This window comes from Ochotona curzoniae, unplaced genomic scaffold (genome assembly GCF_017591425.1).
Source record: "Ochotona curzoniae isolate NIBS_2020 unplaced genomic scaffold, NIBS_Ocur_1.0 patch68, whole genome shotgun sequence".
NCBI lineage: Eukaryota > Metazoa > Chordata > Mammalia > Lagomorpha > Ochotonidae > Ochotona > Ochotona curzoniae.
Window position 1 is genome coordinate 125,680 of NW_024467048.1, and position 27,433 is coordinate 153,112.

General features: G+C 41.0%; 1 protein-coding gene across 4 annotated transcripts in view; it reads right to left on the reverse strand.

Annotated features, from left to right (window-relative positions):
* Positions 1 to 27,433, reverse strand: part of LOC121168159 (formin-like protein 2) — a 305,377-nt gene that overhangs the window by 30,588 nt on the left and 247,356 nt on the right. For all 4 annotated transcript variants that reach the window (XM_040997987.1, XM_040997990.1, XM_040997986.1 and 1 more), the window contains exons 10-12: positions 6,960 to 7,034; positions 4,875 to 4,985; positions 2,343 to 2,492 (exon numbers count right to left, since the gene is read on the reverse strand). In XM_040997987.1, the coding sequence (XP_040853921.1) occupies positions 2,343 to 2,492; positions 4,875 to 4,985; positions 6,960 to 7,034 (336 nt within the window). The remainder of the gene's footprint in view (positions 1 to 2,342; positions 2,493 to 4,874; positions 4,986 to 6,959; positions 7,035 to 27,433) is intronic.

Sequence of the window (27,433 nt, forward strand, 5' to 3'; positions counted from 1 at the left end):
AGCAGGGATCAATAATTTATAAGGCTACATTCGAACATTTCCTTAATGAAACCCACAAGTCAGCTCCTCAGTGTTTCAGCATACATATCATCTCCGTCCATTTCTTCAGGGACTAGTCAAGGTAGCAGGAGTGTGTGTTGGGAAAGGAAGTGTGTTTCCACAGCTGTCCAAGAAAGGGCTTTGAAAGTATTGACCGGGGAGTCACGTTGTGGCATAGTAGTTAAGCCTCCATCTGTAATGCCAACATCTCATATACCTGCTCTTTCATGTCCTGACTGCTCCACTTTCAATCCAGCTCCCTGTCAATGGTCTGGGAATTCACCTGAAGATGGTCCAAGTGCTACCACCCATGTGGGAGACTGGATGAAGCTCCTGGCTCTTGGTCCAGTGGTGGCCATTGCAGCCATCTGAGGAGTGAGTCTGTCTGTCTCTATGTGACTCTAGGCAGTTGGAAAAAAAATACACGACTGCTTGTTTCAAATCAAACTGATGAAATAATAAGTGCTATTTAGAGAGGCAGTTTAAATTAACAGATGGTCTGCTACAAAAGTAGATACAGAAATACAATCTTTCAGCAGCGGATGTCCTACACAGCTGTTAAACTTGGGACACCTGCATTCCTGATCCCAGTCTGCTTGGAGTCCTAGTTAATTTCTGGTTCCAGTTGCCTGCTGATTTACATCTTGAGAGATAACAGCTGATGACTCCAGTATCCTTGTCCGTGTTACTGATGTGGGAGATCCAGAATGAGTTCTAGGCTCCTGGACTGAGGCTGATTTAGCACCTGCTGTCACAGGCATCTGTGGAATGAACCAGCAGATGGAATATCCTGCCTTCTAGCCTCAAACTATTCAAAGTATTTTTAAAAAATAAAATTAGATATGTATGTTTTTAAAGTATGACCATGTAATATTGGCTGTGGCTTCAAAAGAGACACAGAATGGGTCAGGTTACATAACTGCTTTATGCCAAATGCTCTACAAATTGACAATTTGTGATTTTTACACCTCAATGAAAATAAGCGTAAGTAAAGGCAAGGTAAGGAGGACTTATGGCAATGTCTACTGACGAAGTTCAGAGTGCAACACTCCGAAAAGTTCTGAGCCCTAAGTTCTCCTGTGAAGTGGAAGCTGACTGGCTAACTGCAGCTTTTACAGAAGGTTCTTGGCTCACTCACTTGGTTAAACCACAAACCATGAATATGCCCACTTTCAGAGTGACAGGAAAAGGTGGAGGGCATTAAACACATGCAAGACTCTGGAGAAAGGAGGAGGAAAATATATGGACTGCTTCAAGGCAAAAATAACAAAAAAGGGACAGCTCAGTATACAATCAAGCAAAGTGTACATTCTATCTTATCCAAACAATTTGGTCTTGTTAATACTGGAATCTCTGAGAAACACCATTTTCCTGTTCCTTCTTGCAATACTGAACTCCCTGTTCAATGAATGCATGAGTGGACAATCTTTGAAGGGATGCAGATTAATACTCAACTTGGTCTGTAATAAGAAAAGTCCTTCAAAGGAACCTGAGCCCCTGTTGGTACAGAGTTGACATTGTACTGGGAGGACACTCTTCCTCCACAAAGAATACAGATATACTGGGGCCGGGGCTCAGGCATACAGAACTGCATTTAGGCTGATGCTTGGGATCCCATGTCCCTTACGAGAATGCCTGGTGTAGGACTCAGTTATGCCGCTTCTAACTCAACTTTCTGCTAACGTACACCCTAACAGACAGCAGATTATCACTCCACACTGGGGTTCCTGTCCTCTGATATGGAAGATCTGCGCTGAGCTTAGTGTTCCTAACTATTCTGGGTGTTTGGGGAGTGAACCAGTAGAAGCCAGCAGCTGGGGCTAAGCACTGAAATCAGGATCTGCAATGTGGAATTCAGGAATCTTAATTGGTGTCTTAAACAGCAGACCAAACACCTGCCCCTACTCAGAATTTGAATAGCCATCAGACAGGAATGTTTAGACTCACATCACAGAGTATCAGCTGATTCTGTCCATAGCCCTGTGTGAGCATTTTTTAAAAAGTGGCTCATATTCAGGAGACACTTCTTGGTCCCAAATCAAATTCCTGTATTATTTCCTCCACTCTGTTAGGTGATGCCAATCATCTAATCACGAGTCAGAACTGAGCAGGCAAGGCGCTGGACTTGGCTTTGTTTTACAGAACGTATTTGGTTTCTTTGAAAGAACCCAGAATGGCTTATGACAGCCCTTGCTCCCGGGGTACAGTTCATTCTGTACACTCCAACTCCTTTAACTTACTACCATAGATGCTTATCCCTAACTGCTTGTTCCTAGTGAAACATCAGCAGTCACTCCCCTTACATGAGAGATGTTCTCTTCAAGTTCTTCCACCCTCTCCAACGCTGCATTCTTGGTTTCAGCATCTTCCAGCAGAGCTCCTACATCAAACACATTGTCCAGGTAAGCCTGAATCTGCACCTGCAGCTTGTCACTCTCTGTATGTTTCAGCTTCTGCAAACCAGAACACAAAAGGAGACCGTGTTAGCTTTTCTGAGAACAGACCAAGAATCAACGTGCTCTGTTGGCCCCAAAAACTCAGCCTTTCCATGAGAAGGCTGAAGGATCACCTACCTTCAGAGCACTATGAAGTACCTGATTGAGGGAGTACCATCAGATTACTTTCTGGTGACTACCCCGCCCCCCCACTCATCTTCCTCCAAGCCCTTCCTGCTCCACAGAATTAGATCCTAACACAGAATATCTGGGTATAGGTGACATCAGAACAGAAAAACCTAAAAGTAGCTCCTGAAGGGAACAATGACAAGTAACATAAAATGTGGTGGTGGTGGTGGTATGTGTAATGGCAGACACTGCAGGGGGTTGTATCTTGCCTGGAGAGTGACAAGGCTTCCAGTGGGGCTCAAGGGTTAGGGGAAAGGTGGGGCAGACACAAGTTGAGTTTGTACTTTGCCTTGGGGCTTATTTTAGCAAACATTTAAACAGTGCCCATATTCCATGCTTTCTCTGCCAAGTTAGTATGATCAATGTGAACAGCTCAGGACTCCCATAGCACAGGTCAGAAAACTTTCCCAAAGTTACTACATCTAAGGTCAAGCATGAAGACAACACTCAGCTACTTTTAAGGTAATATTAGAGGTCTTATCAACCAGTGAATCTCCCCTATGTATTACACAGGTTATGGCTTTCCCTGGGAAACAGATGAACGGGGAGAACAGATTCTAGCACATGGGTGAGTCAATAAACAGTTATTGAACAAATCGATGATAACCTAAAAGGAAGTACTTAGATCATTACATATGTATTAAGACAGCTATTCCAACCGTGTTAGTCTTTCAGGAGTCAGAGTTAACACAACACAAAGCTAAGCAAACGCTAAGTTTTAGAAAACAAAAACAAACTTTAAATTTTGAAAACAAATGCCACACTATACAAATTCTCAGGAAAAATATATTTTATGTCTAACCCGAAATTCTAAAATTTAGCCTTTTTTTAAGAGTAGGTTTTATCTTAGTTTGAAAGTTAGAACCAAAATATTTTCCAGTCAAGGGCAGCATCTAAGAAAGATAATGGAATTTTATACAAAAGCTCAATGGAATTTTATACAAAACTCTTAATGACCCACAAGGGCTAAGGAGCCTAAAGCAATGTCTACTCAGACATCACAAAGCTGAACTCAGAACACCACTAGAAATCTATATTCCCAATGTTTGTTCAGATACTGCTACTCTCAGAGCATCAGGAAAGAGAATAACAAACTTTGATCTAAAAGCAAAAAAGAAAAAAATCAATCTAATATTCTCCCAATAACTTTAGTGAGTCTTTAAATTAACAAACTGCTCACACAGCTCTTAAGTGGAGGCCTATTCTGCTTGACCAACAGTTGAATCTTTATGCCACATTAGGCCTATCTACACAAAACGTAGCTCAGCTGGCCTGGTAAGCAAGAGTGTCAGGTAAGAATCATCAACTCTGCCATTCTGCTTCCCAAAAAACTCAGACTGAAATGCCCTGGCTTTCCCCTAATGATGACCAGCAGTGGAACTCTGGAGACACCAAGGTGAAGTATATCTATCAGTTTCATAGCTGGGAGCATGAAATGCTTAAAATGCAGACCTACAATTCTAGCCCTATTACTAGTAGTCTCTCAAATTCAACCAGAACACTCCTATCTCACAGGGAAAACAAAAATCTGCCTAGGAGTCAAGGGACAAATACATGGCCTGTGCACACACAGCTGCTCAAACTCATTTCTGACATTCATATCAACTTCCTGTTGGTTAACCTGAGAACTCCAGGGAACTGGCAGAGTAGTTCTACCAGGTAGCAAGAGAAAGACCAAATTTAAACCCCCTTCTCCCAGGAACCAAAGTGGAACTTCTGAAGCCACAAGCACTTTAAGGGGAATTTAACAGCTTCACGAGGAAGTCTCCAGTGCCCATTCCTCATTATTTTTTTATGTTCTAAGCATTTACTCATCATTCTGAAGCAGTTTGGGCTTGACCTTTCTTTGCCTATATGGGGTCCCCAGAGAAGCCAAGAATGCAAATTGCCCAACTGCCCTGATGAAGGATGCAATGAAACTTGCCCCAAACAGAGCTTAAACACAGAGGAAAGCCGCAGAAGGGCTGCAGGTGATCTGCCTCCTGTTCTCAAAGGCTGCAGACAAACGCTGGAGTGAGGTCCCAAGAGATTTGAAGGCATCTGGCTTCCCTGGCAGATCACATCCCTCAGATGAGCTGCTTTAACCAGGATGACAGCAGTTGCCTGCACACTCCTGTCTTTAGTTGTGATTTGGCCACAACGGAAGTTTACCTTGGAGGGTAGCCATAAGTCAATTCTTACACTGGAGACAAAGTTTACAGCCATACTCACATCCAAGTATTCATCCAGGCCTAATTTGGTAAATTCATACTGGAGGTGAACTCTGAAATTCATGTCTTCCACGGAATGAACTACAATATTAATAAACTGCATCGAGGCCACCTGAAACAAATTTACAAAGGGCTTAGATAGGCTTTAAACTTTTTATTTCTGTTTAAACATGGGCATACCTATTCCAATTCATACATTAAGGTTCATTTCTTGATTTCCTTCTTCTTCATTACATTGAGTCTTGAAAAATATTTTGTAATTTTTAAAGCTAGAAAAACTGCTAGGAGTCCCATAGCAAGGTACCTCTTCATTTCCAACAGCCTGGCTACAATAAAAAAAGAAATGTACTGACAAGTGTGGGCCAAGGGTGTGGAGGAAAGGAAATCCTCTTCCATGGCTGGAATATAAAACAGGGTAGCCACTTTGAGAGCTGGCCAATTTTTCAAAATATTAAACACTGAGTTACCATGCAGCCAGCAGTTCCCCTCTTAGCACATACCCAAAGAAGACAAAAACATATGTCCACATAAAAATCTACATATCTATGTTCAAAGCAGTATTATTCACAACAGTTTAAAGGTATAAAGAATTTCTATCAAGTGATGGATAAACAAAATGTGGTTCATTGATACAGTGGAAAATGATGCAATAAAAGAGAATTAAATACTGATTCACATTTTTTAAAAAAAGTAGGTAAACTTGAAAATATCTCAGATGGAAAAGTGAGATCCTCTACTGTCTGCATCCACTCATGAAATAGCAGAATAGGGCAAACTACAGGGCCAGAAAGTTTAGTGGTTGGAAGAATAAACGGGACATGACTGTTAGAGGGTACAAGGCTACTCTTGGGGTCATGGAATGCTCTAAATTAGACTGTGGTAATGCTAACACATACCTGTGGCTATACTAAACACACACTGAATTGTACACTTTAGATAGGTAAATTGCATGGCATGCTAGTTCTATCACACTACAGCTATTCTTAAAAAAGTCATATAGGTAAATGAACAAAGTGCACAAATTGTTACAGGCTTATTTAGTAAACTATGAAAATCATGACTAAGGAGAATATTTATATAGATCACCAACCATCTCACTACAAGGTTATATCTTTTCCAGATTCACTGTGTTTCTACCATACCCACATGGAGTACCCAATGTTGAATTCATCTTTGCATGCAGTAACCTCATTTACATTCCATCAAAGCTCTCCCCTGCAACTGCACCAATAGCCTGGATCTGCTGGAGAGAATACCTATCCGTAAGTAGGTAAATAACACAAGAGGTCAATAGACCTATTTGTCTTTTGATAGGAACTGTCAGTTTGCCCAGCTTGAAAGGATCTTACTCAGTCTTTCTTCATGGATGTGAGCTAAGAGAGCCTCTGGTAAGGAAAAAAAAAAAAGACTGACAGATTCCACTTCATACTGGCCCTGAAGACAACCTACTTATGCTTCTCTTTCCAAAACCCAATTTCCTTTACTTCAAAAACTACTTCCATCAGAGCCAGCATTGTGACATAGTATATAAGGCTGCTGCCTACAGCAGCAGTACCTCATGTGGAGCTAGTTCATGTCCCTCAGCTGCTCCACTTCCAACCCAGCTCACTGCTAGTGGTCTAGGAGAAAGGCAAAACTGACTAAGCTGTGGAGAATACAGCCAGCCAATTCTACAAACCAAACTGTCTTTAAGTCTTCGATAATATTGTCTGCAGAAGCCCCTGGACCACAAAAAGTAGAAAAAAATTCATATGGTTAAAATCTTTTTTAACATCATGATTTTGCTCTAGATACGTCAGTAGCTGAAGCTTGCAAGCAATTTTCAGTGTCAAATATGTGGCTTCCCCAATTAATTTGCTATAAATAATCAGAACGTTTAAGACCTCCTTTTGTATATAATGGATAGAGCAAGAAATAACTGCGACAAAGGGTAAAGAAAGATGAAGAGGGGCATTCAAGATGCAATTTACAGCACATTAAACTCAATTTCCTGTCCTTTGTAACACACACATACACATGAGTAGAGGTAGGAAAGAAGTGTTGAAATGAAGTTTGCTTTTTTGAATGAGGTCCTAAAATAACTCACCATAAAATCTATGTTATTGTCTTCATTCCTGAAATGTTCCATCAATTTCTCAAAGCGCTGTTTCTCTCCACAAACCTGAAACACACATTTTTGATGAGCATGTGACATTCCACACATAAACATTCCAAAATTAGATGCAGAAATTTCAACATTAATAATTATTTCCAGATTATCTCTTGTTTTCTTGTCTCATACACTATTTATTTCTGTTCTAAGCTAGTGAGCCCACAGTCACATGAACTGGCCCAAAAGTTGATTCTTGGTTCCTCTGAATCTTCTCTTGATATTTTGAAATGCATTTTTTTTTTAGCAAGTGTTCAAAATCTAAAAATGTAACTCACAATTTAAAAAGATGAACACATTTTCTTTTTCAAAAGTGCTACTGGGCCCAGCGTGATGGCCTAGTGGCTAAATTCTCGCTTGCATGTGCTGGGATCCCACTTAGGTACTGGTTTGTGTCCTGGCTGCTCCACTTCCCATCCAGCCAGCTCCCTGACTGTGGCCTGGGAAAGCAGCTGAGGATGGCCCAAAACCTTTGAACCCTGTGTCTCTGTGGAAGACCTAGAAGAAACTCCTGGCTCCTGGCTTTGGATCAAACAGCTATGACCATGTGGCCTCTTGGGAGGGAACCAGCAGATGGAAGATATTTCTGTCTTTCCTCTCTGTAAATCTGCCTTTCCAATAAAAATAAATAAATAAATAAATCTTTAAAAAAAAAAGTACCACTAAGTCATACTTACTAAAATATCTGGATAATTATTACTCCATTTACACTTACTAGACAAATTCAAAATGGTTATAATAGATTTACCTGAATCAAATAATTTCAATGCATAAACCGCAATACAGAAGTATACAGCATAGGTTAACCTACTAAACCTGAATACATAAATTTGCAGTACTTTTTGTAATAGCATCCTAGAACCCTGAAAAAACATCCATTTTAAATTAATATTTTCATTGAAATGTAAAGGGGCTGACACAGTGGTGTAGCGGGCCAATCTTCTGCCTTGTGTTGTCAGCACCCCTGTTCCAGCTCCTTGCTTATGACTTGGGTAAGCAGTGGAGGATGGTCCAAGTCTTAGGAACCCTACACCCTCATAAGAGACCTAGAAGATATTCTGCCTATCAGCACTGATCAGCTCAGCTCTGGTTGTTGCAGCCATTTGGAGAGTGAACCAGCGGATGGAAACTTCCTCTCTGTAAAATCTTTCTTTCAAATAAAAATAAATAAATCTTTAAAAAAAGAAAAGTAGAACAAACAGATAAAATACTGAGAACTCCAGGCTCCCCCACCCCAGTACTTGTGTACAAGTGGGATTAAAGACATGAAATTAAAAATAGACTCAATGATTTTTTTTTTACACCAAATTATAACTCTCTGGAGACTTATTCCAAAAATTAAAGGATAAACTTTAATTTGGTCAATGCCCATGGCTACCATTTTTGAAGCAAAGTATTATTACCACTGATTTATTTATTCTACCTTCAGGAATATTTGCTTGAATTACTCACAATGCTGTAGCGTAACTTCTCTGATTCCATGAGTGATCTTAGAAATACATCAACCCTCAAGAATTCTCCCAGAATAAATTTCCTAATGTTGTAATGCAGCCATTTAATAGTATGTTAAGTTCCATGTGAACACACACACACAGAGTCCCATGAAGACAGGAACTCCTATTTCCTTCCTCAGACTTTAGATCGATGCTTAGTGTGTTGTAAATTATCAGTAATATTAGTTGAATTGCACAGCTTAGAGGACAAGAGTAACTATGTTAAAATATATTTTTCAAAAGGATTAACACCTTATGAATATTCTCCTTATTTTACAGTAAAACAGGAACCATAAAGCCACTGTGAGCAAGCACTAGGAATAGAGTGGCAGCAGCTCTGAGCCTAGGAAGTTAAGGACCTTCTAATCTTACAACTCTTCAACAGTTCCAACAGATTAAGACCACAGACGATGCTGATGGTCACCCTCCATCAATCTATACACACTTTACCAGAAAATTTCAGAAGGCAGAAAGCCATCCAAGAGGAAGGAAGGAAGTTCTGAAGAGGAGAGTGTAAAGCAAAGCCCTTAAGAAACACACTTGTCCAATCCACCTTAGAAAAACTAATTCCATAGGGTGACACTGGGATGACATGAGCAGGTTCTACTTGAAAGACATTATGGGGTCAGCATGGAGAAACGGGTTAAGCTGCTTTGTGGGATGTGTGCATTTCAGATCAGAGCACTGGTTCCAGTCCTAGCTACTCTGCTTCAACTCCAACTTTCTGCAAATGCACATCCTGGGAGGCAGCCGATAAAGCAACATACTTGGGTTCCTGCCACCCACTTGGGAGACCTAGATGAAGTTCATGGTTGCTGGTTTTGGTCTGGTCCAGACTTAACTGTTGCAGACATCTGGGGAGTACTGGGGAATAAACCAATGGATGAAAGATCTTTCTCTTTTTCTCTTTCATTTACACTTCCCCTTAAAAACACTCTCCTTAAAAATACTACAGTCTGGGGCCAGTATGGTTGCAAGCATTCCATGTGTGTGCTGAACTGAGTTCTGGCTGCTCCACTTGCAATCCAGCACTCTGTGACCTAGGACAGCAGCGGAGCATGGATCAGGTTCTTGGGACCATGCACCTACATGGGAGACTTGGGGAAGGGAGGCTCCTAGCTCCCAGCTTCAGATCAATTCGGTTCACTAGAGCCATTTGGGGAGTGAGCCAGTGAATAGAAGCACTCTTTCTTTCTCTCTATAAAATCCACCTTTCAAATAAATAAATCTTCAAAAGTACAAAAATAATAAAATCATCACAGAGCACTGCTGTGCTACACAAAGGCCAAGAGCAGAGATTCAAGAGTATTCTATGTTCTCCTCCTGCTCACAGCGGGCCCTTCCAAAGATGTGAAGCAAATTCTAGCCAATGAATTTTTTTTTTTTTGAGAGGGTGAGGCAGTCTAGGCCCAGCTCCCTAGACTGTGAGGTGAGATAAGACACACCGTGTGCTGACAGGAGAATCTCAATGAGAAAACCTGCCAAGGCTTGACATGGAAAGGATCCAAAGAACAGCTGGAATTTTCTTGAGTCAGCAGACTTCCTTTCCACACCTGTTCTGTAAGCACCTGTTTTCCAGGAGTATATCTTGTTTCAGTCTTTTTTTTTTTACTGTTAGGATTTATGTTTTTATTGGGAAGGCAAATTTACAGTGAGGAGACACAGAGAAAAAAGATCTTCCATTTGATGTTTCACTCCACAAATGTTGACAATGGCAGAACTGAACTGACCTGAACCCAGGAACCAGGAATTTCTTCAGGGTCTCCCACAGAGGTGCAGGGTCCCAAGGCTTTGGGGTCATCCTCTACTGCTTTCCCAGGCCATGGGCAGAGAGCTGGATCAGAAACAGAATAGCTGGGACATGAGCCAGCATCATATAGGATATCAGGGTTGCAAGTGGAAGATTATTCAGTTGAGCTGTTGTGTTACCCCTTGCTTCAGTCTTGTCTGGGGAAGTTGGCAGTGGCAAAGGAGGAGAAGAGACCCTCTTGAATCTGGGGACAGCCACATGTTACTCTGTGACTAAAGTGAGCCCTAGGTACTTGCTGAACCAGAAGAAGTACACTTGTTCTTGTTCTTAGCCAAAGGGCTGGGAAGCAATGAACCAAAAGAAGCAAAGGCTGCTGAAAAGTGATGATGGACAGAGGCCCCTAGGAAGATGAAGCTAAGCATCTGATGCCCTTAACTTACAACTGAGATTGACACTCCAACAGATCATACTCCCAAACTAGACACATAGTCAACAGAACAGCACAGCCCACGCTAAAATCATGTCCTTACTAGCCAGCCGGCTGTCCACCCTCACATAACCCAGAATGCTCAACTATATCCCTCTATAGGCTGCAGTGAAACTGTTCCAGGATTAGCTGAGATACCAAAGATGAAAAAAAGCATTATTACAAATTAAAATAATGATCTTACACTCACATCACATCTGTGAACCACAATCTTCCATGTAACTTCTTCAAACAGCATATTCCTGGGGTCAATGCAGAGTGAGAATAATCTAAACAGAACTAGGAATTTGTGCTTTTAACAAATATTCCATGTAGGGTGAGCATGAGGCTAAGCAGTGAGGTTTCTGTTTTGGAACCCTGTATTCTCTATCTGAGTACCGTGGGTTCCAGTAGTGGCTCTGTTCTCAATTACAACTTCCTGTTAATATACCCCAGACAGTGAGTGACACTGCAAGTCCTTGCGATTCTACCACCCATAGAGAAGACCTGGATGGGGTTCCAGGCTCCTGGCTTCAGCCTGGTCCAATACAGGATGTTGGGACATTTGTGAAGTAAACTGATGGATGAAAGATCTCAATCTCTCTCTGACTTTCAAAATATACAAAACTTGTGGTTTTGAACCAACATGGGAAACCCATAAACTATACAAGATTGAAGGTTAAACCTTCAGCTTTTTCTACCAGTTGTAAACCAAAAAGCCACAGCATTAATTGTTCAACTCATTAAGAGTCCAACTGAGCAACAGAAATAAGCAAGCATGAATCACTATAGCTGGAAACTAAGACTGCTGCAGGAAATGGCCCACTGCCCTTGCACAAGAACAGATAACAAGGTAACTCACAAACAAGCAGTAATAGCAGCCAGGGTCTTAGAGAAAATTGATTTTACTTGAGGGGCCTTCGAGTAGTTCATCGAAAAATGGGATTAAAACATAGGACCATTTTGGTGCAAGCCATTTTTTTTAAATTCACGTTTTCTTTTTTTCATAGCATGCATTTTTTTGTGAACTTTCTGAAGATCTTCACATGACTATGCAAGGCACATGCAGATGATAACAAAACAAACGCTCACAGCCTGATACTAAAAAGAGCTGGCCTCAAATTCACTATAGACAACACTAGATTAGTCCCAGAAAACCTGTTATAACCCTCATAGACAGGACTGAAATAGACATTAAGAGCAACTCTGAATATATGCATTTTTTTTAGCAATCCTTCATTCTGTCAACAGACAAATCTATGCTGGCAATGTGTTATGAAAAAGAAACCCTTTTCATTTTCAAAATCAATGCACTTAAAGATCTTCCTACTTATGGCTACTATAAAGAGGTGAGAGGAATTCAAATACACAAAAGCAATCCATGGCCAGCCAACACAGCATGTTCAGTAAACTTTAAAGAATCCCAAGTGATGGCTCCTCTTGTCTATCCTGAGATTAGGAAGATTCCCACCACCAACTCCCATAAATCCCTCTTCATAAAGGTTTAGGCTGTTGGCTGTCAATCCGAACTGATGGATTTTATGTGGTGTCTTCAACATTACTCCATAGGAACCACATATGCCCTGGAGCCCCTGCATTTCTTCTTTAGGAAAGGAAGCACTGCTTGCCATCTGGATTCCCCTTTGTTTCTTAACCATTCCACAGGAAATAGGAAGGTATGTTTTGGGAAGGTTGGTACAAGTTGTACCCCACATAAAAACAAAGTTATTTTAGTTCACACCACTCACATCTGGACCACCCTTGCACATTTAGTTCAAAAAGGACCATCACAGTTAACAGGCCTCTGCTGTCCTTTTAACTAGCCTGGTTTAGAAAACTGGTGAGGATGAAAGCAACGAGATGCTGATTTCTTGTGGCTTTTGAAATCCATACACTGGCCTTCATGAAGACGCTCTCAAGGGCCTCATTATGACAAATTTAAGAGCAGGGAACATAGTCACACATACACATTTTTAACATGGCATACAGTACTGCATATAACTCGCAGCTGCCAACAAAAGCCAAGGAATATATGATGCAAGAACTTTTAAATTAAAAAAGGTGTACTGCTGCAGCTGAAATCTGTCATTTTGGACTTTTATATTCACTGGTTATTTCTTGTTACCTTACCAGCTTGGACGTCAATTTCCAACATCAACAACATGTAGCCCCATGGAGGAGGTGGGGGTGGAGAGCAAGTTTACGAGGTACAGAAAAGAATAGGCATAAAGGCAAGCAGTCCTTCTCTGCTTGGAACTAATCTATCAGAATTCTATTTCCCAGGACCACCAGATATTAAACAAACATGAAATCTTATGCTGTACAAAAGCCAAGTATTCTATTATAAACTCAGAGACATCTGCATTATGAATCACCTATTATACAGTCTCATTTGAATGAATCCATGGGCCCTAATAAACATGGCATACAGCAAGAACAATTGAGCTTTGACCTTAGACTTAAGGCTATTCTGCTACACAGTCACTGACCTATCCATTCTTGCCTTACCCAACTGCCCCTCTTTATTTCTTTAAGTTCCCAAACTCATGGATGTGAGGGGCCATGGAGGCAGACAAGGTTTTTTAAAATTTATTTTATTTAAAAGGCAGAGAGACAGAGATAAACAGATAGAGGCAGGTACACAGAAGTCCTCTATTGGCTGATTCACTCCCCAGCTGTTTCCACAGCCAGGGACAAAGTCAGAAGCCTGCAACTCAGCTTGTGTCTACTACTTCTGAGGTAGGTACCCAAGTACAAGAGCCAGCATGCTGTTCCTCAGGGTGCTCATTAGCAGCAAGCTGAAATCCAACGCACAGCCAGGACTGGAACCTCACTGCTCCCATATGAGATGCAGGCTTCCCAAGATGTGTCCTCACCACTGTGCCAAACACCTGCTGCTACGCCATGTTTGACGAAACCAAAAGGATGACAGAGCTTTTAGATGTTCTACATTTGGGAGCTTGGAAGGAAAGAGCATCAATAAGTAATGTTCTTGGGCCAGCTGTCCTTACCCAAAGCTGCCTCATTATACACGGTGACCCAATAAGAGTTCTTTTGGGGGAAAAAGAAACAAGCTTCATTACTACAGAATTTAAAAAGAATTCTCTTATTTAAGTAAATTGAAGCTCTAAAATTCCAATCTAGAATGGAAATAGAACACGATATCGCCAAATTATCCTGCCAACACTGAAGCTCCACATAAAGCAAATTCGGAGACAGGCACTGGGCTTTAGGCCCTCGGTTCACTCTCTTGCCATCTGGTTCCCCCCTGTTGATAAAACCTGCCCTACTCAGATAAACAGGGCTACTACCAGGACCAGCAAGATCTATTTACACTTAAAGGAGAAAAGGCACAACCCCTGCCAAAACCCAATGCAACTATGTTTGCCAACATTTGTGAAAGACAATATTGGACAGTGCCCTGGGCCATGTGGACAAATCCAGGGCCCTGGATGCAAGGCAGGCTGTGGTTTCAATACTCTAGTGTGGGCAGAGGTTAGGGGTTAATAATAGTGCTCTTACCCCTGGACGCTAGAACTCCTGATTCTCAGGTCTTCAGAATACAATACTTACACCAATAAGTCCCTTGGTTCTCACACTGTTAGATTCATGCTGGGTTATAGTTGTTGTATTTCTGGGTTTGCTCTTGTCTTGGTTTCCAAAACTGCATGAGCCCTAAACTGATGACACATGTCTTGCTAGAGTTATAAGCCAGTTCAGACCATCCAAAAAACAACCAAGTTCAGCAAAATCATGCTTCAACACTATAAACAGCTAAATACTAAAATGAAAATAGACACAAGACAGCTGAATAGTAATCTATAGCCATTTTGAGGTGTATAGAACCCGGTTGAATATAAACCAAAACTGAAATATCTATGAAGAAGTCACAGGATGCAGTTGAGAACCTGCATTTTCCTATTAACATATTGGTTAATCAATACCATGTCAATTAATGCCATAATGTTGTAAATTGTTGTTGATGTTATGTTGGGGCTTTTAATTGATTGGGATGATACATGCTTTACCCTCAAACCAGAGATGGTCACACCAAGAAATCATTGAACTCACTAGGATAATAAGATGCTGGATTTTATGTTGGGTAAATACTTCCAATGAACGAACCTCAACTGAACTTGAACTGTGGTAACACAGCAAGGTGGAGAAATCCACCATGGGGAGAGGGTTTGGGGAGGGGTAGGGGGAATCCCAGTGCCTGTAACACTATATCACATAATACAATACAATTAATAATAAAAAACAAACAAAAAAAAAAACTGCATGAGCCCAGTCCCACTTAAGTACTGTCTCAGAGTAGAATAAAGAAAAATAAAGTGATATCCTATTGGCTGTTTCTCTGAAGAATTCTGGCTACTACATCTCCACGCTTATTCAAAGTCCAAAATATCTCCTGACATTGCTATGTTAATGAGAACTAAATGACAAAGGCTTTCAGTCACCTCTAAGATAATCTACCAGTTAAGAGGCTTTGAAAAGTCTAACAGTGTTTCACTTTCACTGTTCCTCTTCACACAAGCGTCATCCATTGATGTAACCTCTCAGCTCACGTAGGGCAAGGGAAGTGCAATTAAGAGATCACACACTTGCTCTAAGCCACAGCAACATTTTGCCATGCGCCTTGGGTCCTGTCAGGAGGCTGCAGTCAATTCATGTATGCTCTCCCCATGGCTGAAGCTCAACAAACTAAAACCCATTCAACATACGTGTGTTAGGAATTCAGACAAGGAATTTTTGAGGACAAGGATTCTGAGATATCAAAGACCACAAGCAGATGCCTGAAGCTTGTTCTCTAAGCACATCTTCTCTATTTTCTTCTAATTCTCTCCCAAATTCATCCTAACATCCACTCTTTTACTCAGGAATGTCTCGCTCTTAGCCAAGTGAAAAGATCCCACCTAAGATGATTCCATAGCAAAGCTCTTGGACATCAAGCATCTGCGGTCCTCTTTGGCAGGGTTTCTGGGTAAAATAAATTGTTAAGAATTAAAGTAATATTCCAAGGTTACTTGCCTCTTTCACAGAGCTGGCAGTTGCACTAGTGGGGCAAGAACAATGCTAAGGGAATAAAACCTCTGGTGCCTAAACACAAAGCTGTGGTACCAAGTGATCCTAGGAATCACTAGATTCATCAAAGTCACGCCTGCTTTCTCATAAAAGTGAGTTTCACTTAAGAATACCTTTGGGGGTGGCCACTGTGGAGTCATGGGGTAAGTCAATACTTCAGATACCCACATCCCATATCAGAGTGACTGAGATTCTGGCTGTACTGCTCCCGATCCAGCTTCCTGTGAATGCCCTCCTCTTGGGGCATTATTTGAGTCGTAGCCACCCAAATAGGAGATGGAGTTCCTGGCTCCTGGCTTTGGCTTGGGCCAGTTCCAGCCTTTGCAGGTATTTGAAGATGAAGCAGCAGATACATGACTTTTCTGTTTTTTTCTCTCCTCATGTCATTCTGCCTTTTACATACATAAATCTTATTTAAAATAAGTCCTTTCATTTACATGTCTGTTGGGCTGGAGTCCCTTCACCTTCACTGCCTAAAACACAAGTGACCACATGCAGGGGTCAACATCAGAATGCAACTATCTTCCATTACAACTTGAAAAGACTTACAAAGGGGCAGCTGTTATAGCTCAACTGGCTGTTCTTCCACCTTCAAGAGCTGGTATCCCATATGGGCACTGGTTTGTATTCTGGTTGCTCCACTTCCCATTCAGTTGCCTTCTTGTAGTATGGGAAAGCAGCAAAGCATCGTCCAAAGCCTTGGGAGCCTGAACCCACGTGGGAGACTTGGAGGAGGTTCCTGGTCCCTAGCTTTGGATTGGCTCAGCTCCAGCCATTGTTGCTATCTGGGGAGTGAACCAGGAGATGGAAGATCTCTCTTTGTCTCTCTTCTCTGTGAATGTAGCTTGCCAATAAGCATAAATAAATCTTTAAAAAAATCTTCAAAACTGTAAAATAATGTTGCCAACCCAACCTGTACTGAATTGTGTCCCCACATTTACATTAAAGCTCACATCCTCACTGTGATTATATTGTGGGACAGAGATTTCAGGAAGAAATACAGCTAATGAGATCATAAGGGTAGGGTTCTAGTATGGTAAGACTAGTGGTCCTATATGTGAAGGAGAGACCTGTTTCTCTTTGCCAGAGAAAAGACCACATGGGCTCACAATCAGAAGGAGGACAGCTGCAAGCCAGCCAGTGTGTTCACACCAGAATGCTTCTACATTGGCACCCTTATTCTGGGCTTCCAGCCTCTAGAACATGAGAACGCTACTTTTTGTTGCTAAGATTTTTTTTGGCATTTTACTATAGCACTTTGAAAGAATAAGGACAACCACTATCTTCACTTATTTTTGTTTGGTTTTGGAAAAGTTATTTTTAGCAGAAAGTTACATTAACATGTAATGAGGAACTGGCATGCTGGTTCATTGAGCGAATCCTCCTCCTCACAGAGCCAGCACCCCGTATGGGTGCTGGTTCTACCCCAGGTGCTTCACTTCCTATCCAGCTCACTGTGTATGGAAGGGGAAAGCAGCAGAGGATGGCTCAAATCCTTGGGCCTCCGCAGCTGTACAAGGAAGAACTCCTGACTCCTGGCTTCAGATTAGTTCAGCTCCAGCATGTGAAGCTCTTTGGGGAATGAACCAGAGGATGGAAGATCTCTCTGTCTGTCCTCCTCTCTGTAAATCTGCCGTTCAAATAAAACTAAACAAATTTTCCAAAAAAAAATGTAATGAGCTTACCACACTATTTTTTGTGTTTTTTTTTTAACCACATTATTTTTAGTGGAATCAATGTATCAGTTTTGCTGTAATTTCTAAAACGCTAAATATATAGTCTGTGTAAATAAAAGTTGTTTGGTGTCCTTAGATATTTTTGAAAGGTAAAGAAGAGTCCAGATGTCAAAAGTTTGGTATCTATTGGAATGAGACTAGCTTGTTTATTTCCATAAAGAAGAGTAGTCAAAACCTCTAACTTTGAAAAATGAAATTTCTTGACAGATAGTTTGGGAATCAGCCAGGCCATATAAAGAACCCTGGCATCTGCCATCTCTCCACAAAGAAAAAGCCACATCACTGGGAGACTCCGTGGTCTCCCAGAAGACTGCCCTTGCTCGCACTGAATGAGGCCAGGCAGCTGCCAAGTTGGACAATGGCAGTCCTCACCTCCTCTGGTTGTCTCTGGGCTGAGCTCCCTCCTATTCTCAGGAAACTCTTCCCAAATCCAAACATATATCAGATTCTAAGCAAGGACAGGAGAGAGGTCCAGAGAGCATTCTCTTTCCCAGGGTAAGAGAGTTAGGACAGACATCCCACAACTCCCACCCTTGGGGGTCCGGAGAACCAGACTCAATAAGTCCACCAAAATAAACACATTTGTGCTGGGACGCCTGACATGCTATAACATCAAACAATCATGAGAAAATATACAGGGAACAAAGATTATTATCTTATACCAGTGAACTAAACATATCCTTGATACCTACCACCGAGGAAACGCTGCTAACTAGTTTTATACCTATTCCTGGAAAATACACCAAAATGGAAAATCCAATGTTATTCTTGGTGGGGCACCAGACAATCTGGGATACCACATGTGCTGCTGCTACATTTATTGGTGGAGAAGGATCCTTCATTTTCCTCAGCCAAAACCAAATGCTTGAAACTCAACAAAGCCTGAAGCTCATGTTACTGTGATTGGCCAGTTCCACTTCCTGGTGACGCAAACCTGAGGGAGAACAATTTATCAGAAAGCTAAACTTCATGATGAAGGGTGACTGACACCGACCATTGAGCCAGAATCAGAAACTGCTGGACCACTTCCTTCTACTCAGTGTGAAACTGAAGTATATATCCTTGGCAGGCTAACATACATAGAGATTTGGGCAGAAGCCATGTACACCACGGCAATGATGGCAATAAAGAATGGAGGTTGAAATGGAATGGACAGGAGAGAATCTGGAGATGAGGAGGAACTGAGAAATAAGAAACTTAAACAAAATGACTCAAAAGTTCAGACTTCCCAATATGGCTCAAACTCAGGAGACTTACAAAGTTAGGCCTCACTCATGAGCAGCAAGAGTTAACAACATAAGTAGCACACCCAGCTTGTTTTCCTTTGACACACTGGGTTTTCTAAGTGATGTCTGAGTTAACAGAATCACCAAGCCACATACAAGGTAGTCCTAAAGAGGGACTAAAGTCCCCACTGGCCCTGGGTACATCACTTCCCGCTTTTGTTCGTAAAGCAAAGCACTTGCCATTCATTACCAAGGTACCTTGTTTTTATATCTGCAAGGTATTTCACCCTCCTCAGCTGGAGCTACTTAAATATGTGCACACACATAGCCATGTACAAGCAAAATTTTATTCAGATCATGACACTGTGGAATAGGGAAAAATAATAAAGAAGTCATTTGATTACTTCCTCATCTAAAGCAAGAACTGGCAACACAAGATAGTGGACCCACTAGCCTCCTGAGCATCCCTCTTGGTGCTGTGTGCTAGTCTTCCATGCATCTCCTGTTATCTTATGCCTACTGTATTTGTCTTTCTAGCCTGGTCCTGGCGGAGAAGTAAACTTCCCTCATGATGATCCCCTTCCCTATTTGTATTCTTCTTTACACTCTCTCACTCCTTTTATCCTCACGCCCTAGTAACCTGCTGAAGCAGATACTCTATCACCACTGTAAAATAAGAATCTGACATGGGGTATTTTACATCATTAGATTATTAATTTAATAAACAAAAAAATGTTAATTTTCTTGGTCTGAGAAAAAAATGCCAAGACTGATTTTTGTTTATCATGATTGGACTACTTCCTTCTTAACTAAATGTTTATTACTTAAACATTTTGAGCATCCCACATTTAGTAAATCATCTTGAGCATCCCACATTTAGTAAATCTCTGTCTTAAAAACAAAGTTTATTAGTTATTTTTAAATATTTGAAAGGGAGTGTGATTGGTTCACTCCCTCAACTGCCCATGGCAGCAGGAGCTGAACCAGTTGGAAACCTAGAGTTCCATCTGTATTTCCCTTGTGGGCAGCAAGGATCTAAACTACTTAAAACATCCACCTGTTGCCTCCCCAGGTGCCTATCAGTAGAAAGCTTGACTGAAAACAGAGGTGCAACTCAGTCCCAAGAACTCCTATATGGGTGTAGGTATCCCAAGAAGCAGCTGAACCTGCTGTACCACAATGCCCACCTTGTATTTTAATGTATTTTACACGAAGCCTAATTACTCGCCAAGATTAACGCTATAATAAAATGCCTTTCTCAGATAACTATAGAATCAAATATAATGTATAGACGTATAAAAAAACATTTCATGAAATTACTAAGCAACTGTTGATGTATTCCCTTCCCCAATGTATTCCTGTTTTCATCTGCCTCACATTTGGCTTTTACAGGAGCCAAGTCAGGTATTTTTCTTGGTTAACCAACACAGACATTTTACACCATCGCTGAGATCTGTTATCGATCTCTCTATTCCCAGAACTCTTCCTATCAAATTCAGTCTTTTTCCTGCTCAGCATCCATTTTGGGCTCTGCACAAATAGCCTAATCTATGATACTCCTGTTGGGTTCATTTTTGGGTAGAAAATTGCAGAAAATGTAAGAGCATGTGCAGAAAATATATGGGATGTGATGATGTGTTCTGCAAGGTTGCATATGAGCTGTGTTCAAGGGGTTTGCATACAAATCCCAGAGTAGTCAGCTGCTTCATTTATGCTGAGCTCCTCTCCTCCTTATTCTGACTTCACTCAGTATATGACAAATAGTAAAATAATACACAATAGCTGGTCAGTACTGAAAAAAAAACCAGCTAAGTCATGGAATTTTTATGAAATAAAAAATTAACAGTAGTCTCAGTATTTCTACACATTTATATACACAAAAATTTACTGTTTATAGCATGGAAGAAAACATAATGGGTTCACAAATGCCGCTCATGTTTTCCTTCTGAGATTACTGCTAGTTTAGAAGAAACCAAACAAACAAAACCCTTATATATTGACTTTGGACCCCACATAAATAGAAAATGGGCTCATGTTTACAAGTGTTTAGTTTCAAATGAATTTTGAACTTGACTCAAACAAGGAGATAAGCCCAATAAGCACATTCTTTGTCAATAATTTTAAACCTGACTTAAGTTATAATCAGAAATAATAAGAATGTAAATACAATTCTTAATTCTCCATTATGGTCTTCTTTTAACTTCTGTACACATTTAGTCCTTAATCAATCACTGTGAAAATTAGTCTTAACTATTCTCAAGACAACAAAATTTTGTGGAAAAGGATACATGCCTTGTATTTTCTGTCAAACTGCCCTGGCTCTCTGTTTTTTTTTTCCCCCCTTGGTAAAAGAAATAGCCTTGCTCAACAAATCCCTACAAGTTCCAAAGAGTTGTGATCTTCATTTGGTAAGTGCTAAAGAAAATGTGGTCATAATTACATCAAACAAAGAAGTAGCCTTACAAAATGTTATGACAGCAAAAATCTAACCTGTGCAACAGGAACATTCTGATCAAACAAAGGAATTATTACTGCTCAAAACACTTTAAACAACACACACACCCAAATACTTAGTTTTATCTCAGGGCTTATTACAGGCCAATATGTATATGCCAAGACCTGTGATGTTGGCATTTCACATTAGTGCAGATTCAAGTCCTGATTGACAGCTCTAGTTCCAATCCAACTCTCTGCTGCCTGTGAAGGCAGCCAAAGATGGCCCACATATGTAGGTTCTTTCCACCTTGTGGGGAGACCTGGATTAAGGGTCTCTGGCATGTTAACATGGTGGTTTACAGCCATTTGGGGAGTGACGGGTGGAAGATTCACCTCTCTGTTTTCTATCTACACTTTTTTGATTGTTTTAGCAGCAAGAAATTAATACAAGGCAAATCTGAGTGCATGTACCCATTCCTACTGAGAACCTGCCCTCCTTCTCTTGTCTTGGTTAATGGCTCCTCCTCATACAGTACACTGTATTTACTGTCAAGGAATCTGGCTTTATAGCTGTTGAAATGTACTTAAATGTTTCTTCAACTAGCTCATCTTTCATTTTTGTACTTTGAGTATTTATCAATGTTTCTGACACACAGAAAGTACAATTCCCTCTCAGCAAGTTAGCATGACTCACCCTTCAATGTCCAACAGGCACCAGCCTTCACTTCCTTATTAAAGGATAAAGAAATAGTCAATTACCAGAAAATGAGCGTGGAAATCATGTTCATGAACATGGAAATCCTGTAAGAACCTTCTCTTTCACGAAGGCTTGCACAGTATCATATGCTACATATGTTAATTGTACAATTGCTTGTAAGAAGTAGTAATGATGCTGGCTAGCTCTGGTGGGAAAGTTTGAAAAGATTTATCTCCTTAAGGGGGCTGAGTTGGACACAAAAGGAAACAGAAGAGGAACTGTGAGTTGGTTGCTAACTGCTGTCCAGTTCCTGAGGGGGACTGCATGCCACATGTGGTCTTGTCCATGGCTCTGAGATCCAATCATCGAAGAGTGAAGCCTCTGCCTTCTTAAATGTCTTTTCCGTGTCTCACTGCTAACCAATAATATGGTTAAGAAATAATTTGCTATTATTTTTAAAGATTTACTTATTTATTTGAAAGGTAGAGCTACAAAGAGAGAAAGGAAGAGATACAGAAAGAGTTAGATCTTTCACTCACTAGTTTACTCTCCAAATGATACTTCTCCCTCCCCTCATCCCCCTGCCAAACATCAGGGCTGGGTTAGACCTGGAACTCCATCCAGGTCTTCCATGTAGGTGACATGGGCCCAGGTATTAGGCATAATTTCTATTGCATGCAGGGAACAGGATGAGAAGTAGAGTTTAAAAGGAATGCAAGCAGTGTAGGCAGTGGTTTGATGCATACAGCCTCAACACAGGTTCATGCATGACTTCTAAGCCCACGTGCTACTACTTTTGACTCTGCTCTCAGGCATTCTTCTAGGGTTCATTCACTCATTCTTCTTTTGCTCAGTCACACTCTCAGAAGTCCCGTGCCAGACTGTGAGAAGTCCAAGCCACAAGAAAGCACTCCAGTTGAATCCAAAATTTGCAGTAACACAGCCCTAAACTAGAGACAGAGAAGATGAATGCCTATCCCCAGACAACTGTTTCTATTTGAATAAAGCCCAAGACAAAACAGAATAGACAATCCCTGCCAAGCCAGCCTGCATTTCTAATCCACAGAGGTCATGAGCCTAATAAATCTAACTTTTAGGTGTTTTACAATTTATTGACAGTAACCACAACCATTAATAAACAGATAAGGAAAATTAATAGCTTAGGACAAATATTGAGCCTGGTGGTTAAAACCCCAGTCAAGGCATCCGCCATTCATATCAGAGTTCCTGGTTTTAATATGCAATTTTAGCTGTTAATTTTAACCTCCTGCTAATGCAGACCCTGGAAGGAAACAGTGATGATTGAAGTTGCTGGGTTGTTGCCACCCATATGAGACATGGATTGATTTCCTACCTCCCAGCTTTAGTTGCCCTCCTAGCTCAGCTATTGTAGGCATTTGGGAACGAATCTGCAGATGGGGGTGCTCTCTCTCTGCATCTCAAGCCTTAAAATTTGAGTTTTAAAATTAATACCACAGAAGATTATACTTTTCTTCCCAGCCCTAGGAAGATGGACTGGCTAGATTAGAGTCCTGGTGAATGTAGTCACTATGCTTCTGGTCTGATTTAATAAAATGCATACACACAGTAGGACTATACTCCCCATAGTTCAATACTTTGAGAGACCAAAAGAAATAATCTTCTCTCCATGTTAAAAATTCTACCACAGATGGAGTTTTCCAGAAGGCTATATACTGGATTTACAATTCTACATCCTCAGATCTTCAAGAGTTAGATAAAATGGGATCAGACTCAGACGCTGGAAGCACACCAAAATGTCTGCTCTCCTTCCTGCCCAATTTGTCTACTCTAAATACAGTTTGACACTTTCTTAAATCAACCTAATAACATGCAGCACAAGTGCTTTCAGATGCCCAGTGGCTAAACCACATTAGCTTTCTACGAAGCCCTCTAGCAAACAGCTACTGTCAAGAGAGCTGCACACACAGAGCAGGTGGCCTTGACTGAGTGATTTCACAAGTCTCCATCTGTCTGTTCAACAAGGTCAAACTCAGGAGGGAGCTGGGTCATTAGCAACCAAATCAAGGCCTTTTCACTTAATTCTGTTGCTGTCATTAACAGAAGCAAGATGAGAACCAGTTTGGAGCCCGGCCGAAGCCCAGAAGCATGGAAGGGCCGGTGGCTCCAGGTCCTCACAGGGGTTTACACCAATGACACAGTAGGAAATTCCTCTGCAAAGAGTATGGGACCACAGTACTTTCCTTTCTTCATTTCAAATGGGAACCTTTTTTCTTTTTAAAAGATTTTTGGAGACAGTTTTTCAAAATAAGGCAATTTCTCAATTAGGTTGATGATCTCTAGAAACTGATGACTTATGGGAAACTGGATGAAATACCATGTCAATAAATCTAAAGTGGGGGCTGGCTGACATCCTTAAACAGGTGTCATTATCAGGACCAAGTGCATTACTACCGATAGTCCATGTCATTTGGAAGAGGAGAAAAAGTATGACCAGAACTCCAAATAGTGTGTACGGTGACTCAGTGTCAAGGACATAGGCAGAGATCAGCCACAGTTAGGACTGCCTGTCCATTTCCCAAGACTAGCTCTCCAGGCTTCCGTAAGTGTGTGCTTTTTTTCGACATCCTTTCAATCAATTTTTCCTCCTCTATACACATCTGAAGCAGTTTCAGCTTCTTGTGAACATGGCTTGGAGTTGATTCAAATACCAGAAAGAGTGTTCTTTCCTTCAAATCTATTTTTTTGACCTGGTAGACCCAATGCTAAAAAATACACTGCTGCACAACTAAAAAAGAAATCAACTGAAGGAGGAAGACAGTTGTATTTCCATCCAAATGGTTAAATCAGCCAATAGGGAGAAAAAGAGAGACGACTCCTTGTTCTCATCCTCATTTCAGGACCAGAAATTTTTACCAGGAGATGTCTCAACAGCAAAAACAGATGTACCTTCCTATTTAAGATGGTAGCTGGAAGCAGGTGGGGAGTCTCCCTACAACCAATTCTCATTTTCAAGAGATCTCTTCCCAAAGAGTACCAAGTTAAGTTGCTGATCCTAAGTTTTAATACTTTTTTAAAAATGCTACTTTTTAAAAAAGTGGTGTTCTGGGGGGTGGGGGATACACTTAGAGAAAATAGTTTATAACATGGAAGTACCATTTTCGGTGCGAATTACACTTGCATAGTTTATTCACCAAAATGGATGGTTCTATAATTGAATCAGGGCTTAATCTGCACAGGGCCATGGGAGTGTTCAATAAGGTAACCAACCGTGTTTCCATGGTGAAGTTGAAAGGATGGTTTAGGTGAACTAGCACTGAGCATAGGGGACTTTTCAAAGATATTGCTCTTTCTAACCCATTGCATTTGTTTATGAAATAAAATTACTTTATTTAAAAAAAAGATGTATTTGTGGGAGATTGCCCCTGGATCTCCGCCTGCCTAGCCCATATGGGAGGCCATAGGCACATGGCACACTTTGTACTTGGCTGAGATCCCAACATGGCCTGTTTGCTAGGCATGCAGCAAGAGCGATGGGCTGCACCCCAGTCTCTCTTTCCTGCCTCTTTAACAAACTGTGCTAGGACTTCCTTTGTAAACAACTCTAGGAAGTCAAATGTTACATTCACCCTGTTTTTCAGGAGGTAATGAGTCAGCCCTAAGACACAGGGCTCCTGTTTCTTGTGCTTCCTGTCCTTTAACTTCATTGGAGGGTTCAGAGAGATAGATATATCTGTTAGCCAGTCATAATGTTGTTGTTGAGTGGAAGCACTGTTGGAACCACCTTCTGCCTTTCCCTAACCTATACAAGCTTGTGACTTCTCTAAAATAAACGGACATTCTTCACCACCGGTGTGTCCCTAATGTTTCTGTTGCAGAAGAAGACTGTCACCTCACCTCTTGGTGGTCTCAGGGCCTGCTGGACAGAAGGTAAACCCCATGCTCTGGCTGACCACACGCACATCACAGCTTCAAGTTGAATGCAAGTCAACAGGACACACAGCACTACTTTTGCCCTTGACCTTTCTCCTATACAATAAAGTTCTTCTCAGATACAACTACCTGGACCAAGAAGAAACTAAACCTACACAGCTGGCATTGGTCATCAATAACTACAGAAACAAGATGGGTTTTGATTAAAACCCTAGAAATCCAAAGTCAACATTCATTCAGCTCTCAGTACTATTGTCCAGTGACCATATTAACCCAGGCAACTTTTCTTCTTCCACTAAACATATTTGATGCCCTAAATGCTGAACCATACACCAAAAGTATATACAACACTGCTACAAAAGTTATAACTAAATTCCACAAGTATGTATGTGTGCCAAGACTATCTGTGAAAAACATAATATCGTACCCGAGAAAACAAAATCAACATTAAACCCATCTATTATTTGCTTTAATTCTGATTCTAAAAAATTGTACCTTGAGCATATAATGTGACCTGAAGTTTCAGTGGATGCTTGTTATAGCATGATCCATATTGCAACAAGAGTCAGTAATAACTGTATAGTGTTAGAGAATTTCCAAATAGGAACTAATGATAGAGACTCGGGAGTTACACTAACAGCACATCTGCTTCTCCTCCATATCCAACCCCACCCACCCAAACAGACCTCAGTAGATATAAACGCAAAAGTTATACATTTATACATCACATGGAAAAACATTCACACAACATTCACACATTCTTGTTTCTAAGGTCTATTTGTTTTGGAAGCCAGAATATGATTGTCAGATTCTCTGTTACTTGGCACCATTCTCATAGAAACTGGACATTTGTTCACTGTCACTATGGCTGAATAGATAAAAAAGACAATAGTGAATTCTCTACAGCTGGCATTAACAAAACAGATAATGTCATGATCCTCAAGCACTGACTGGGGGCAGGGAGGCAAGAGGAATGTTTATTCTTTGCATGATTTTGCATCTTCCATGCCTGTAATACAGCATCGCAGGGTGTCTTTCACACTTACACAGCAATTGTGATCATCTATCCCATCAAAGATGCAGGAATAGGTAATATTCCTGAAGTCTTGATTATTTCAGCATCTTCCTTTTTTCCCTCAAGAATGGTACATACCACTGGGCCCAGAGTTTATTACACTTTTATGAAGTTCAGGATCAGGATCATCAAATTCTGATGATCCCACCTCTCCCACACAGGCAGATGACCACAGCAAACAATGTTTATCCTCTTATCAAATGGAACTAGTGAGGGTTGGCTCTAAGTGCATACTATAGAACCAAATGTCATGTATGTCTCTAACACAGCCCTGGCATTCTGTAAGTGAGCAACAAATATTATCTCTGTTCTACAGCAGCAAAGATGAAAGAACTCTGACAACTTAAGTATAATCCAGAAGCACTTGGCGCTCTCAGGATAATGCAAGATTTGGTTGCAGATCCTGCTCCAACAAGGCACCTCCATGGACTCCTTATGGAATTTCCCATATCAAAGCAATGTTAGCTATTAGGTACCTGCTTGGGCTAGAAAATGGCACTCTTCTTGGCTACACGACACCAGTCTCTGCCCCTAA